Source organism: Rana temporaria, chromosome 12 (assembly GCF_905171775.1).
Source record: "Rana temporaria chromosome 12, aRanTem1.1, whole genome shotgun sequence".
In the NCBI taxonomy this organism is placed as follows: domain Eukaryota; kingdom Metazoa; phylum Chordata; class Amphibia; order Anura; family Ranidae; genus Rana; species Rana temporaria.
This window is the reverse complement of record NC_053500.1, coordinates 106091596-106107143: the sequence shown is the minus strand read 5'-3', so window position 1 is coordinate 106107143 and position 15548 is coordinate 106091596. Positions and strand designations below refer to the sequence as shown.

The 15548-nt window shown below is 44.6% G+C and overlaps 1 protein-coding gene across 1 annotated transcript in view; it reads left to right on the top strand.

The window, feature by feature from the left end:
- Positions 1 to 15548, top strand: part of UBE2O (ubiquitin conjugating enzyme E2 O) — a 92040-nt gene that overhangs the window by 21479 nt on the left and 55013 nt on the right. Inside the window, exons 2-7 of the mRNA XM_040330096.1 lie at positions 3970 to 4029; positions 9917 to 10027; positions 11801 to 11898; positions 12038 to 12101; positions 14626 to 14769; positions 14921 to 15030. Coding sequence (XP_040186030.1) covers positions 3970 to 4029; positions 9917 to 10027; positions 11801 to 11898; positions 12038 to 12101; positions 14626 to 14769; positions 14921 to 15030 — 587 coding nt within the window. The remainder of the gene's footprint in view (positions 1 to 3969; positions 4030 to 9916; positions 10028 to 11800; positions 11899 to 12037; positions 12102 to 14625; positions 14770 to 14920; positions 15031 to 15548) is intronic.

Sequence of the window (15548 nt, the reverse complement as noted above, 5' to 3'; positions counted from 1 at the left end):
CACTACACATTACATGAAGCAATTTTTGCCTGCGTATTGTCGCGCCTCATTTTGCATACGTGTGAATGAACCCTTTTAAATGGCATTCTGTTGGGGTTTACATCTAGTTTAATGCAGATGGCATAAAATGTCTCTTTTTGTCACCAATGTGTGCATTGCTGGCTGTAATTGTATGCTCTTTTATCAGAGTTTTCTAGGAGATTCTGCAATGTCCTGCCAAAGGCAGGTGACGGCTCGCTACAGACGGGGATAGGGAGTAGACTGATGCAGTATGTCTGCATTGTATCCTAGGAAAGTTCTGGCAGGCAGCCCACATGTTCAGCTACAGCAGCACAAACCTTTTTACACCACAGGAATTGATTCCATTGCTGATGCAGTCAGCAGTTCCAGAGAGAACCAGCCGAAGAAAGACGATTCACTTTTTGTTAAAACGCACAAATAGTTTTCATTGAACCTATTGTCTGTGCAGTAGCATAGGTCACATTAGTTGGTGGCAGTAAATATAGCATTTGTGATCTCTAGAGAGGTTGCTACACCAACGCGGCCCTCGGGGTCCTTTCCCTAAGGGGGTATTGTGATCCAAATCCGTTTTTACGTGGTTGGCTCTTTTTATATTCCATACTATTGACTGACCCCAGGAATGGCACATTGTAGAATTCCCCTGCATTGCTGCTTTCACAGTGATAGGCTTGTTGTGTGTATTTTTATTCCTAGAAACACTGCTTGAGGTTCACATGCCTTTATTTTTTTTTTCAAAATTTTTTTAAGTGTGCAATAAACTGCTTTCAAAGCGGAGGTTCACCCTCAAAATTAACTTTTTTGCTAACCTATCTGCAGCCTTAATAAAGGCTTGTAGTGTTGTCATTTTTTTTTTCAATGTGTACACTTGCCTGTCTTCAGCCTCACTTCTGGGTCTTCTTCCTTGCGGGGAGTGGGCGTGTCGCTCCTTTTCCCCGACGGGAAGCTCTGCGCAATGTCTCCTGGGAGTGAGTGTTGATCCTCCCAGGAGACGGTTGACGTGCGGGTAAAGCGCGTCATCGCCTTCCGAAAATATCCAACGGGGACTCGGCTCTTTACGGTGCTATACGGCGCCTGATGTGTAGAGCTGACTGCGCAGGTGCCGTAAAGTGCCGAGTCCCCCTCGGATATTTTCGGAAGGCGATGACGCGCTTTACCCGCACGTCAATCATCTATGCGTCGTCTTAGGAATGCCTACTCCCCGGGGGAGCGAGAACCCGGAAGCCGGGTGAAAACAACGAAAAAACGTAAGTACAGCCTGAAAAAAATAAATCCAGCATACTGTTGATGTCAGCAGTATGCTGGATATAACAGTATATAGATATATTAGGGTGAAACCCGCTTTAAATTTTAACCTCACTGTTCTTGCTGCATAATTTGTCTTCTGCACCCTGCATGCGCTTTTTTTTGTTTGTTTTTTGTTTAACGGCCCATGCCGTTTTAAAGAGTGAGAATTGAAGCCCGGTACCAACCGGCACCACAGTCGCAGCACTCCCATGCTGACACTGTGGAAAACAGAGGGAAGAAAAAAGAGGAAATGGATGGAGAAGGAAACGAGGGTAAGAGAAAACAAAAAGGTGGGGGGGGGGGGTAGTACCAGTCATACCCACTCTGTCTGGGGAGCTTTCACAAACTGGAAGTGATGGCTCCAGCAGCCAATCACTTCCTCCATGGGAAGTGACATCACAGGATGTAACGTCACTTCCTCCATGGGAAGTGACATCAAAGGATGTGACCTCCACACAGGAAATGACCATATAAGGATGTGACCAACAACATGAGTAACAAAAGAAGGTGGTGACTTCACAGACAACCAATCAGACATGTATATATTCAAATCGAATGCTAGCAGTGATGTGTTCAAACAGTCAGGTGCAGAGCCATGCTTTCTGTGAGATGGATATCTCACAATTCGAACACTACAAAGATTGCTCTGTACAAGACCGTGTGCAAACCAACTAACTGCTTCCAATGACGCGAACCGTGCTCTCATGGCTCAGTGGGTCATAATTTTTCGTATAGTTCTGCTATAGTTCCCATGTACGCAGATCTGTTTGCTCCGAGTCATTAAATTCAGTCGCCAAGAAGTGGTCAGCCTCTTGGTGAGGCATAAATGAACATCCCTAAAAGAGCAAACATATCTGCTGTGTCCACAGGAAGGTTTTCGCGCCGATAGTCTTCCACCGACTTCTGTATGCGCTCACATGAGCGTATTACAGCAAAACCGACACTGGGGGACATCTGTCTACAAACAATAGCAATTTCCACCACAAGCCACCACATGAACTCCTGCCAGTGAAACCATTTTTTGGAGAATTTCTCATTTAGGCCTTTTTCCGTGGCCACCAAGTCCTCCATTGCATGAATGTCCGCTACTTTCTTTAACCAAACGGCCATTGACTGTGGGCTTGGTCTGCTTCCAGAATAGGGGGATGCAACTTTTTGCTGCAGTGATCAAGAGCGGCAACAAAGATCTATAGCTCTTGCTCGGGATCCCGTGGTGATGCAGAAGGAAGAACTCGGGGGCTGCCAGTACCTCCCGATCCATAAACTTCTGAACAATGCGATGCACCTCTGTCCAGAAGGGGCTGTAAGATGTGGCAAGACCAGAAGACCGATATTTGTTTTTAATAATTTTACAAGTTTACATGTGACTGCGTATAAAAACACACATGTATATATAAATTTAAATTTTTTTTTTTTACTTCTTTTTTTTTTTTTTTTTTTTTACAACAGTGCATGAACACTTTCGACTTCAAGTCTTTTGATTTAGTGGCGTCTCTTGCTCAACATTTTGGGGGGGGGGGGCAAACAGGTTTCTGTACTACATTTTACTGATGTCATTGTGACTTTTAAAGACTTCTGTTTAAATGAAGCGGCAAAGAAATCGGCAGTGCAAACACTGATGTGCAGCTTTGAAATCACGCTGAAATGGCATGATTTCAAAGCTGTAATGGTGTGAACTAGGGCTTGGTGTAATATCCTAGGGATGTATTGAAGCATGGGGTACAAATCTGAAGTCTCAGGCTACAGTTTGGTCCCAGTTGGCAGAGATACAAAATGAGAATGTGTGCAAGGCTGCAGGGGATGCTTTCTTTAAGACTTTATTTAACAATAAAGCCAATCGTATAAAAATCTAATAGTGTATAATATAAAGCTTGTAACAGTGCATTACTTTCTGCATGATAGTTATAGTAGAAATAAAAGCTAGAACAGCTGGGCATGAATTGCCTATCATTAGTCCTAGAATGATTTAATTGGCATGTTGGAGAAATATCAGCGTGAGGGTGGCCAAGATTACAGTTTAAGGGCCAGTTCACACCAGACGCCGTTCCGTACAGTTTCGTGTGCGTTTACACTTAGCCATCCATAGAGCTGTCCATGTCTACTCTGCATAAACTGAGCATACACATACCGATCATCTGCCTGCTCTGATCAGCAGGGGGTCTGGATATATCCCTGTTGATCAAAATGGAAGGCGTCTGTGTTGAAAAAGGGCCTAATAAAACCGTCTCAGTGGGTGGCAGGTGGTAAAACTGAGCATACAGAGTGGAATGCACAGAGCACCCAAACTGTAGCATTGAAAGTGTACATTGTAATTGTGGAAGTAAATGTAGCCTGGAGCAGAACATTGACTGGATAAGCCTTCTGCATGTGGATTGTAAGCACGTCATTCCCATTTTTGCATTTTTTTACCACCAGTGATGCATACAATTTAGAGCCGAAGGCTTTATAGTCCGGGTGTAGGATTTACATTCCGTCATTGGCATCACAGAAAAATGGCACCAGCCCATTTGAGGTGCATTTGTGTCCTGCCTTCTAGAGGTGAAAGAGCAGACACGCTATAATTTTTCCCAGACATAGTGCCATTTCAGGAAAGGAGAATTGTAGTGAACATTTATCGTGTTTTTTTATTTTTTATTAACCGTTTCCTTTATTTTCATTTTCCAGCTGAACCTGCAAGATCGCTCTTTGGTGCCCAGAGATGTTGTACACCGACTTGGAATAAAGGTAACATGTGCTCTGTGATGGATGATAATGTGTGCCTTGGACATCCTTCCTTAAAGAGGAAGTAAACCCTGATGGGTTTTTCTTCCCTTCTTAACTGCAAAGTAAAGGCATAATGTGCTAGTAGGCATCGCTGGAGGCCGCATCCATCTTCGCCCGTTTTTCCTTTCGGGGGCCGTGGACTCCCACTGACTGGCCAGAGCCACGCGACGTCACTCCCACACATTGCGCTCGGGAGCCGCCGTTCACGGCACACGCGCCTGACGGAACGGCACGAGCGGTCATTTCTTCAGAGTGCATGCGCCGATTACATCGGTACAGTAAATATCTTTCTGGCGCAAATTTAGGAGATATTTACATTACCTATAGGTACAAATTACACATGTTTACTTCCTCGTTAACATTTTACAGGGCATAAGCTTTTAGAGGTGTGTGTCTTCTCTTTTTTTTTTTTTTTTTTTTTTTTAATATATGCATTATCTAGGGCAGTGTTTCCCAACCTTCTTTTATTTTTTTGTCAAGTCACCCTTTTAAAGGGGTTGTAAAGGTAAAACAATTTTTTCCCCGCTAAATAGCTTCCTTTTATCTTTTTAGTGCCGTCCTCCTTCACTCGCCTCATCCTTCCTTCAATTTTGCTTTTTTAATGTCCTTTATTTCTTCTGACAAATCCTCCATTCCCTGTTCTGTCTAACTCCACACAGTAATGCAAGGCTTTCTCCCTGGTGTGGAGTGTCGTGCTCGCCCCCTCCCTTGGATTACAGCAGAGTGAGGACGCTCTCTACGTTGCAGATAAAGGAGCTGTGTGTTAGTGGGCATCCTGACTCTCCTGTAGTCCAAGGGAGGGGCGATCACGACACTCCACACCAGGAATAAAGCCTTGCATTACGGTGTGTAGTTACAGACAGAAGAACAGGAAGTGAGGATTTCTCAGAAGAAATAATGACATTTAAAAGCAAAATGGAAGGATGAGGTAAGTGAAGGAGGACTGCACTAAGGTAAAGGAAGCTATTTAGGGGAAAAAAATTGTATCTTTACATCCCCTTTAAATTATGGACAGCCTCGAGGCAACCCCATTTTAAAATGTAAAAAAACCTATTCTAAAAGTTTTACATAATGCAGCAAAAACCACACGGATAGGACACCCAAAATTGTAGGTTTATTTATTTTTCCAAAACAAATACATCCTTGCACACTGGTACTAATATTCCAATTTTTCTCTTCTACTCCAATTTATCTTCCTTGCTCAGCTAATGTGACTCCAGTGCTGAAGAAATGGAGCAGGGAAAGGATAAACAATGACCCTATGCAGGTGCCCTGACCTCCTTATCAACCAATGTCATTGGTTGTTAACCTAGTGACTAGAAGGTTGTAATGGTGGACGGTGAACCTGTGGCTTTATGTAACTAAAGGAAGTCTTGATCCACCCCACTGGCTTGTATACAACTTTTGGTAAATTTTTAGGCATTTTGCCAAGGCACCCCAGGCCTGGGCACCCTGGTTGAAAAAGGCTCATCTAGGGATTGTTTATGAAACTGGAAATATACACAGAAATGCTGCATTTCCATTGTCCACCAAGCACATAACAATGTACATCCGACTTTCTTATATCCTTGTAAAAAAAAAAAGATATTTGGTTTATGTTACTCTTATGCCCTGTACACACGATCACGATTTCCAATGGGGATAAGATCCGATGGAATTTTCAGTTGGAATTCCGTTCAAGCTGTCTTGCATACACACTGTCAGACCAAATTCCGACCGTCCAAAACGCGGTGACGTAAAAGACTACGACGAGCCGAGAAAAATGAAGTTCAATGTTTCCAAGCATGCGTCGACTTGATTCTGAGCATGCATGTTTTTTCCTCCGTTGAAGCTCCACACAGATGATATGAATTTCCGATAAGAAAAAAAATCCTATTCTATTTCTAAACTCCGACGGAAGAAAGCCTCGGATAAGGCCCACACACGGTCGGAATATGCGATGAAAAAATTCTGCCTGATTTTTTTTTCTTTTTTTTTTTTTTTTATTGGAAATTCCGTTCGTATGTACGGCATTAGGCTTCCCCACAGGTCTACAGCTGGTACACCGCTTAGCCATACCATTATGACCATCCGCCTAGTATTGAATAGGTCCCCCTTTTTTCCATCAAAATAGTAATAACCCATTGAGGCATCATCTCTAGTAAACAAAGGATCCCACTGCCTCTGCTGTCTTGCTTTCTTTGTAGTGCATCTCTTCCCCCCCCCCCCCCCCCCCCCAAGTAAGCAACACACACACCCCCAGCCAGCCACATGATGTAAAAGCAAAAACATGATGAATCGGACCAGGCCACCTTCTTCCATGGTGCACTTCTGATACTCACATGCCCATTGTAGGCACTTTAGCCTGTGGACACGGGTCAGCATTGGAACCCTGACCAGTCTGCGGCTACACAGCCCCATACGCAACAAACTGAGATGCACTTTGTGTTTTAGACAGCTTTTTATTAGAACCAACTTTTTCAGAAATTTGAGCTACAGTAGCTCATTTATGGCATCAGACCACACAGGCCAGTCCTCGTTCCCCATGTTCATCAGAGAGTGTTGGCCACTATTGAATTGCAGTTTTGGGATGGCTCTGAACAAGTCCTCTAGCCATTACTATTTGACCCTTGTCAAAGTCACTCAAATCTTTACTGCTGCGGTCCAACCCCTCACCCTTTTTTTTTTTTTTTTTTTTTGAAAGATGCTTCTTACTTTTTAACTATAGGGAAAACATGTTTACTTGCCGTCTAATATATCCCACCCACTTTTCCAGCCATTGATGCAAGATAGTAAATGTTTTTCACTTTAACAAGCATTGGTCATAATGTTAAGGCTGATCAGTGTGTATGGCAAGCTTTTGAAAGGTATGTGCAAAGCTTTTTAGCACACTTCAAGCAGCTTTGCTGAAGCTTTTAAATAACACTTCAGTTCCTGTTTGGGAAGTGCTGACTGTCACATTTTATAGCCACAAGGGTATTCATACATTGGTTGTAATAACCACCATCACATTTTGGCTGCACTTAGGCTTGGTGTCTACATACAAAAACTTCAATTGAACAAACAGTCAAAGTGAAGTTCCACCCTAAAATTGAACTTCCGCTTTTTGGAATCCCCCCCCCCCCCACCTGTCACATTTGGCACCTTTCAGGGGGAGGAGGGAGCAGATACCTGTGTAATCCTAGGTATTTGCTCCCACTTCCGGGCATAGATCACCGCAGTGACCTATGCCACGTCTGGCGCCTACTCCGTCCATCCCTTGCTGTCTTCTGGGAGACGCACAAGTCCCAGAAGACAGCAGGAACCAGTGGGAGAGCGCAGAGCGACATGCGCAGTAGGGAACTAGGAAGTGAAGCCCCAAGGCTTCCTCATTCCCTTACTGGAGATGGCGGCAGCCCCCGAGGGACAGATTGGCTTTGGCTGCTGACATCGCGGACACCCTGGACAGGTAAGTGTCCCTATATTAAGTCAGCAGCTGCAGTATTTGTAGCTGCTGACTCTTTAAGGGGTTGTAAAGGTAAATGTTTTTTCACCTTATTGCATCCTATGCATTAAGGTGAAAAAACATCCGATAGTACCGGCCCCCCCGAACATGTTCTTACCTGACCCCTCAAAAGTCCCGCGTGCATCCACATGATCCTCTTCGGTTCCCAGCCTGGCCGTGGATTGGCTAGGCTGGACGGATTGATAGCAGCGCAGCCATTGGCTGGCACTGCCGTCAATCACAGCGGATGATGCGGCGTGCCGGGTACGGTTGATACAGTCGGCGGCTATGCCCGCCGCTGTATCATGGGAGCGCGCTCACAAAAGCTTTCCACCATACAAGCTCGCTCGCATGAAGGTGGAAAGCTTTTGCGAGGAGGAGCCGCCGAGGGACCCCAGAAGACAGGATTCGGGGACACTCTGTGCAAAATGAGCTGCACAGTGGAGGCAAGTATAACATGTTTGTTATTTAAAAAAAAAAAAAAAGTTTGCCTTTAGTGTTCCTTTTCATTTTTTTTTGCATTTAAAACTCAACTATGGACAAGTTTGGGTGCTAAGTGTGTGTGTGTGTGTGTGTGTGTGTGTGTGTGTGTGTGTGTGTTTTTTTGTAAGGTTTGACATGTTGGGTATCTAAAGCATGTGCTGAGGAGGCAACACATTACAATCTCACTGCCTGTCAAGCGCCTCTGAAAAATTAACCACTGTGAATCACTTTTTAGAGGGACAAAGGTCTTCCACACAAACTTGACCTATTGCTTTTGTGGGGGAACCCTTCTTTGTATTGGAACTGTAGGCCTATTTTTTGTTTTGGGCACTGCGAAGCGAGCTTCAGAAAAAATAGAGGGCAAATCTCCTCTAACGGGGGCACAGACTGCAATAAAAACTGTCGGGTGTTTTAATCCCTCTCCACTCATCCAAAACTAAAAAAAAAATATTTTTTTTTTAGTTCGACTTTTTTATATTAAAGTCAGAGGCTCTGCTTACAGCCAGTTGACTAGCATTTTCAGAAAGAGTTCAGTAATGGCTACATCTGTACTTTCTATTACATGGTTTACCTGAACCATGATTTTTATAAGATGTCACCTGAACTCGCATCAATGGATTCTGCATAATGCGTTTATCTTTGGTCACATTCATTCTTTGCATGCAATTAGAATTCCCTTTTCCCCATCCCAATATTGTCCTGTGAATAGCTTCTCTATTATAACAGGACACATTGTTCAGCCTTGCAGCTGTAGAAAATGTGGTGTTTCTCCTTCCTCCGTCAGCAGAGGGAGCTCTCTACCAGCACTTTTTTGACTTTTTTTTGTCAATCTGTGTCCTTACAGCTCCATTGCTACTTTTTTTTTTTCTTTTTGTTTCTTAAAAAAAAAAAAAGCAAAACCGTACAGACTGCCATTACAACATGTAAGTGCAATCAGCCGCAACAATCGGGCAGTATATACATGGAAAGCACAGGCACACCAGCTCCATTGCTACTGAAAAGAGAAGTATTGGTTTCCAGTTTTTTTTTTTTTTTTTTTTTTTTTTCAGATTCATACTTGCCTCGGTGGATGGAGCATCAGACCGATGCTCCATCTGTCCCCTGCAGTCTGTGCACTGAGAACCGAGCCACCGAACATCGCCGCTGGCTCGGTTATCACAGATCCCCGAGAGGAAAGCCGCTGACTGTTAGTCAGCGTCTTTCCTCTCTGCTTCTCCACACTCATTGGAGCGCCGAGCAGTGGAGGGGCAATGAGAGGCTGAGCCTCTGAGACTGCCATCAATCAGGGCAGCTGGCAGATCCCGACTTGGGAAGTCGTGATGACGCGCTGCCCCGACTGATGGCAGTGACGCCAGCGGAGAGCGGATTTCAGACAGCTCTCCGCTGAAAACAGGTCACAGGAGTGCAAAACAGATTGCACTCCTGTGACTCGGAGAAGCCCAGCCTAAAAATCTCAGGCTGGACTCCTCCTTTTAATGGATTCCTGCTAATAGCTGGCAAGGCCGCTCCAGGGCATATGACGGAATGGAGACACACGGGTAACAAGCCATAACTTGAAAGAGAGGATGGATTTGGATATAGGAATACCAAGAAAAAGTAACTCCAAGGAGAAACACGCTGCAGTGTATTTATTACAAAATAGAAAATATTCTAATTTCCACAAAAGGGACACCCTTCACCATGACAGTAAAATACCATTTGAGAAAATGCTGAGATTCAAGAAAAGGGAACCGGTAGGATTAAAGAAAACAAGCACTATATTTGACAGATGGGTGTGAGCCCTTCTAGGGTAGAGTGCTTTATTTGCCTGCACAAATAACCCCACTTGTGTCTGTAACTCTGCCTTCTTTCTTTTCTTTCTGTTGAAGCAAAACCCTAACTTTGATTGCTGTTCTTTCCTAGGACAGTCAATGTGGCACAGTTGTGGACGTAAATATAGAATGTATGGTGAAACTGGTGGGGACCAACTGCTTCCTACACACCGTCAACAGCAGAGATCTAAAACACATTTGGGTAAGATGTTGATCAGCATGCAACTTGCAGTAAAAAAAACGTGCAACAGATGGGTACAAAAAGTGGACCAACGATTATTGTACTGTATTGGTATACACACTTATTTGCATATGAGCCGTATTAGCAAATAAAGTAGAACTCCGGGCAAAATTAAAAAGTAATATTGTAGTTTGAAGAAAGCACTATTGCATTAAAAGCAAACTGAAGCAAGTTTTACCTGCCAAAATGATTTTGAATTGTCGACCGCCAATGATTTACACACATTCAACACCCTGCACAACCATATGAGCAACACTTATTATTTCTTATTTTATTTATTTTTTTCACACAATTTTTATTCGAGATAATACAGGATAGGTAGGCGCCTAAAGGGACCCATATATGCAACAGCCTCCCAAACTTTTTTTGTCATACTCGAATCTCCAGCCTTTCCCCTGATGGGTTTTTCTTCCTCCTTTCTTTATCCTCCCCCCCCCCCCCCCCCCCTGCAAAGTAAAAGCATCGCATACTAGCCCATTATGTTTTGCTTACCTGCAAACGAAGCCACAATGTTACTGCTGGTGGCCACATCCATCTTCACCCCTCTTCCTTCCAGGGCCATGGACTCAGACTCTGTGACTGTCCGGAGTCGCGTGACGTCACTCCCGCACATGCGCCGATGACGTCGGCACAAGCATATATGGTAAATATCTCCTAAACCATGCATGTTTAGGAGAGGTTTCCAGTACCTACAAGTAAGCCTTATTATGGGCTTACCTGCAGGTATTAAAGTGGTTGTAAACCTAGTTACACCACTTTTACCTACAACAGTTTGCCCTTCTTCTTTGTGACAGTCTAACTCTAAGGCCCCTTTCACACTGGGGTGGTTTGCAGGCGCTAAAAATAGCGCTGCAAACCTGAAACAGCGGCTGCTGTTTCTCCAGTGTGAAAGCCAGAAGGCTTTCACACTGGGTCGGTACGCTAGCAGGACCACTCCAGTCCTGCTAGCCTTATCTTTGGAGCTCCTCCACCGCTTCTTCCCATTGAAATCAATGGGAAACCGCGGCTATACCGACAGCGAGGCACATTGCGGGCGGTATTAACCCCTTTTGGGCCGTTAGGGGGGGTAAAACCACACCGCTAGTGGCCGAATACCTCCAATTCTGACGGTAAAGCGCCGCTAAAAATACTGGCGCTTTACTGCCAGCGCACCTCCCGCCTCAGTGTGAAAGGGGCATAATTGTTCGCTTTGTGTGTTTTTTGGTTATTCCAATAAAACATGGCAAGTGAAAGTATACCTTGTGTCACTGGTACACTGTTAACTCACATACTAGGAGCATATAACTTGGCCAGCTCTAGCCTATCCATCCGTACTGGTACTTTAGATCTGACCAGCTTACCCCTGTGCCATACGTTTTGGCAGCATCATCCGCCTAGCACTCCTTGCTGGTAGCCAAGTACTGTACGTTGCAAGTCTGCTATACTTTGGCGCATTCTTTCTGTTTTCATGTCATGTTACAATAGTGTTTTATGGCGGCTCATTGGAATTGACATGGTGAATTTTTTGCAAATAGGAGAAACAAAATCAATATTAATAGCAGCCAATAGGATTTAATCTTTTGCTCATGTGACTAAAATGGTCCAAACTGTTCATTATGGGTTCTTGCTTTTGAGTTCCCATTACTGTTTGCTTAAATGTATGCGTTGAAGTGCTTTCTTGTACTCGGAGGTGATGGCGGTCAGGTAGGTGTCTTGGTGAATTCAAGTCTAACTTTGAGTTTTCCCTTTCTTTAGCCTATAATGTATGGAGATTACATTGCCTACAACTGCTGGTTGGGAAAGGTTTTTGATCTGAAGAATCAAGTTGTCTTAAAGCTGTCAAATGGAGCCAGGTACTGCCATATGCTTGAAAAGCACTATAGTCATGTAATGGTGTATTTTCTATATAAATGGTTGGGTTTCATGATATCCATGCTTGTATATTGTATTTCTATTGATTACGTGTTCATTTCCTTCCCCCTTCTGTTGCAGATGTTCAATGAGCACAGAAGATGCTTCTAAATTATATGATGTTTGTCCCCAAGCAAGTGAATTGGTAGGTACCATAGGAGTATACATATTTTTTTTTGTAATGCTATATTTGCTGAATACAGAACTGCAACACGTGTGTTCTATATCTGCCTAAATATAAATGTGGTTACTGAGATGTTAATCTCAAAATCTGTTTTCAGTGTTTTTTAATTCTGCAGCTTGGACTAACATAATAATTTTAGTGATCCTGCCATAAAGGTTACCTGTTCAGTCACTTCCTGTTATGGGGTGGCAACTGTCTCTCATTTGTGCTCTTGTGTTGTCACCAGGGGTCAAGTCCTGGGGAAAAAAGTGTGGGAACTCCCACCCAAGATCCACCCTGGAACCCGCGGAAAAACCACACAAAATGGCGTCTGCCACAGATATACCCTCCCCCAGCATGCCCCGCAATGAAAAACTCCTCCAATTGGCTGCTGGGGAAAAGCGGCTCCGGCAGAACCCCTCTAGCGCCACCTGTCACCCAGGGGTGGAAACGACACCCCTGGAGCGCAGACTGACCTACAGGACAGTTCAGGAATGACAGCAGCCCAAAATTTAGCAAATTGTGAATGGGAGCAAAATAACTCTCCCATTCCCTACTAACTTTAGCGTAGTGCCCATACTGAAAGTAAGGGGGCGCTACATTTGTTACTGGCCGCTTCCTGTATATGGATTCATCAGGTAATGTGCGGGTATTCCATCACTTCCTCGATGCCGTAAGCAAGTTCTTACTAAATCCCGTGATAACTCGCGACAGACCTACGCAATGTCTCCTGGGAACAATGACAAAAGCTCCCATGAGACATTGCGGCATCAAGGAAGTGACGGAATACCCGCACACTACCCGATGAATCCATATACAGGAAGTGGCCAGTAACATAAAATATTACTAAGGTTCGCCTGCCCCTGACAGTGACTCGAGCTGGTCATCGCCGCTTAGTGAAGGATTGGCTCGGGCGGCCCGGCTGCTCTCGGCTGCTCTAGTCCTGCAAAGGGAACTGCGTTCCTGCTGTAAAAAAAAAGTGCAGGAACTCCGTTCCCACGCGTTCCCGCAGGACTTGAGCCCTGGTTGTCACCCTGTCATAAGCTGCTCTGGTGTCGACGACAAGAAGCCATTCTGAGACTGTCGTGTTTCCCCGAAAATAAGCCCAGGTCTTAAATTAATTTTGGCAACAAAAGAAACAGTAGGGCTTATTTTCGGGGTAGGCCTTGCCATGAAATGTGTGGTCTTCTCTCCCCCTGCCTGACGGGAATCCCCACTGTGAAGTGTGAACTGAGTCAAAATGCTTGTATAATCTACTCTATTACAGTAAGTGTGTATATAATGTACAATGTGTGTGTGTGTGTTTCTGTAATATAATTGTGCCAAATACCTTCATTATATCGCCGCTCTGTGCTTTTTTGACCCGCCGGAGCTCTCTTCCCCGCAATTATATTACAGAAACGCACACATTGTACATTATATCCTACTATAATGGAGTGGCTTATAGGGTTTTACAAGCATTTTAAACTAGGGCTTATTTTCGGGGTAGGGCTTATATTGCAGCCCTCCTGGAAAATGACGATGGGTCTTATTATCGGGGTAGGTTTTATTTTTGGGGAAACACGTATTTGTGCAGGCATGATCCACGGTTGTCGCTATCATGAAGCCGATCCATAGCAATGATGTGACTCTGAAGGGGCCTGTAGACAGGAAGTGACTGGAGAAGGTCGGCAGCACCAAAATGCTAGAAGTATGAGGATAAAAAGTGAAAATGATTTTCTCTTCCGATGATGGACGGACACAGCATCCTTTGACAGTAGGGTTATATCCGCTTCCTTTAGGAGAGTTTAGGCAGAAAAAAGGCACTTTAAGGCCAGGTTCACACCTATGCGAATTGAGTGCGGCTTAAACTGCATCCAATTCGCAGGACATTTCAAAATACATTGTTTTCAATGAGGCTGGTTCACATATGTGCGATGCATTCGCACTGCGTATTGCCTCCAAACCGCGTGCGGTTTTTATGTCTTGCGGTGCTGCTCAGGTGCGAATTCAGTCCCATTATCTTTTATGGGTACGCATCTAATTCGCAGATGTGTTCAGTTCTCTTCAGGAATTTCTCTCATTCAGCTCAATGCACTTCTCCCCCACTCTCCTCTCACCTGGAACTTCTCCCAGGTCTCCAAATTCGTATCTAAAACGTTGCTAATCTGCTGAACACTTCTCTTATCTCTCTGCAGAGATAAGAGAGCTGAAATTCGCACCGCACTAGTGTGATTCCGGCCTAAGTGTTAACATCACATTCCTCAGTGCAGCTCCTCCCAGGGGGCGTGGCCCCCCCAGGTATAACTCACACCCTGCTCTAGCAGCCTCAGTTTTTTCCTGCCTAACGACAGAGGTCAGGCACTTCTGGAATCCTGTACTCTGGAGATTTTTTTCTTGCGATTTTTCTCAATTTTTATTAAGTGATGCAAAGTAATTTTAGAAAATGAAGTGTCATTTAGATCTACTTCAATGTCATAGTTTTGTTTCCATTGTTGGCAATCTCTAAATCCTATTTTGTTTTTAGGGTGTGTTTTTTGATGACTCTTATGGGTTCTATCCTGGCCAAGTGCTTATTGGCCCTTCCAAAGTCTTTTCTAATGTCCAGTGGTTGTCTGGCGTGAAACCAGTCCTGAGTGCCAAGAGCAAATTCCGTGTGAGCGTGGAAGAGGTGAGCGCTAGAACTAGTTTTCCTGTCCGCCTACATCTAAAATACATCTGCTATTCATGGTGCATTATATTGCTTGCTTTGTATCTGTTCAGTGGAATAATTCTCTATCTCAATAGTTCTGTCTGCTAACTCTGTCCTCTATTCTTTTCAGGTACAAGTGACTGAGGTGAGAGTGAAGTGGATGACGAAAAGCTTTTGTCTGGGGTGTACAGAATCTATGGACCCTCCATCTAGTGTTATTACCCAGGAGAATGTGCACAAGTAAGTGTTCTTAGAGTGAAAATCAGAACTAGTAGGATTATTTCCTTCCCCAAATCTTCAGGTGTGTAACCGTCTATTTAACCGCTTAACGCCCGCCGCACGACTATTTCCGTCCACAGAATGGCACGTACAGGCAGAAGGGCGTGTGTGTATATATATATATATATATACGTCCTTGCCTTCTAGCGGGTCGGGGGTCCGATCGGGACCCCCTCCGCGGCGGGCGGCTTACCTGCGGGAGCGATCCGACTCGAGGGGGCGGCTGTTTGTTTCTGTCTGCCTCCTCGTGATCGCTCCCAGCCAATCCCGCGAGCCTCCGCCGTGTCACTTCCTCTGCCTGTAAAATGTAAACCTAGGCAGAGGAAGTGATGCAGCTCTCATCTCGGCGGTATTTTCAAACCGCCGAGATGAGAAGACTCACACAGTAAGTCGCACCAACACTACACTGACACCACACACATAGGCACACTTAACCCCTTCCGATCACCCCCTCCTGTCACACTGTCACTGAATGCAGT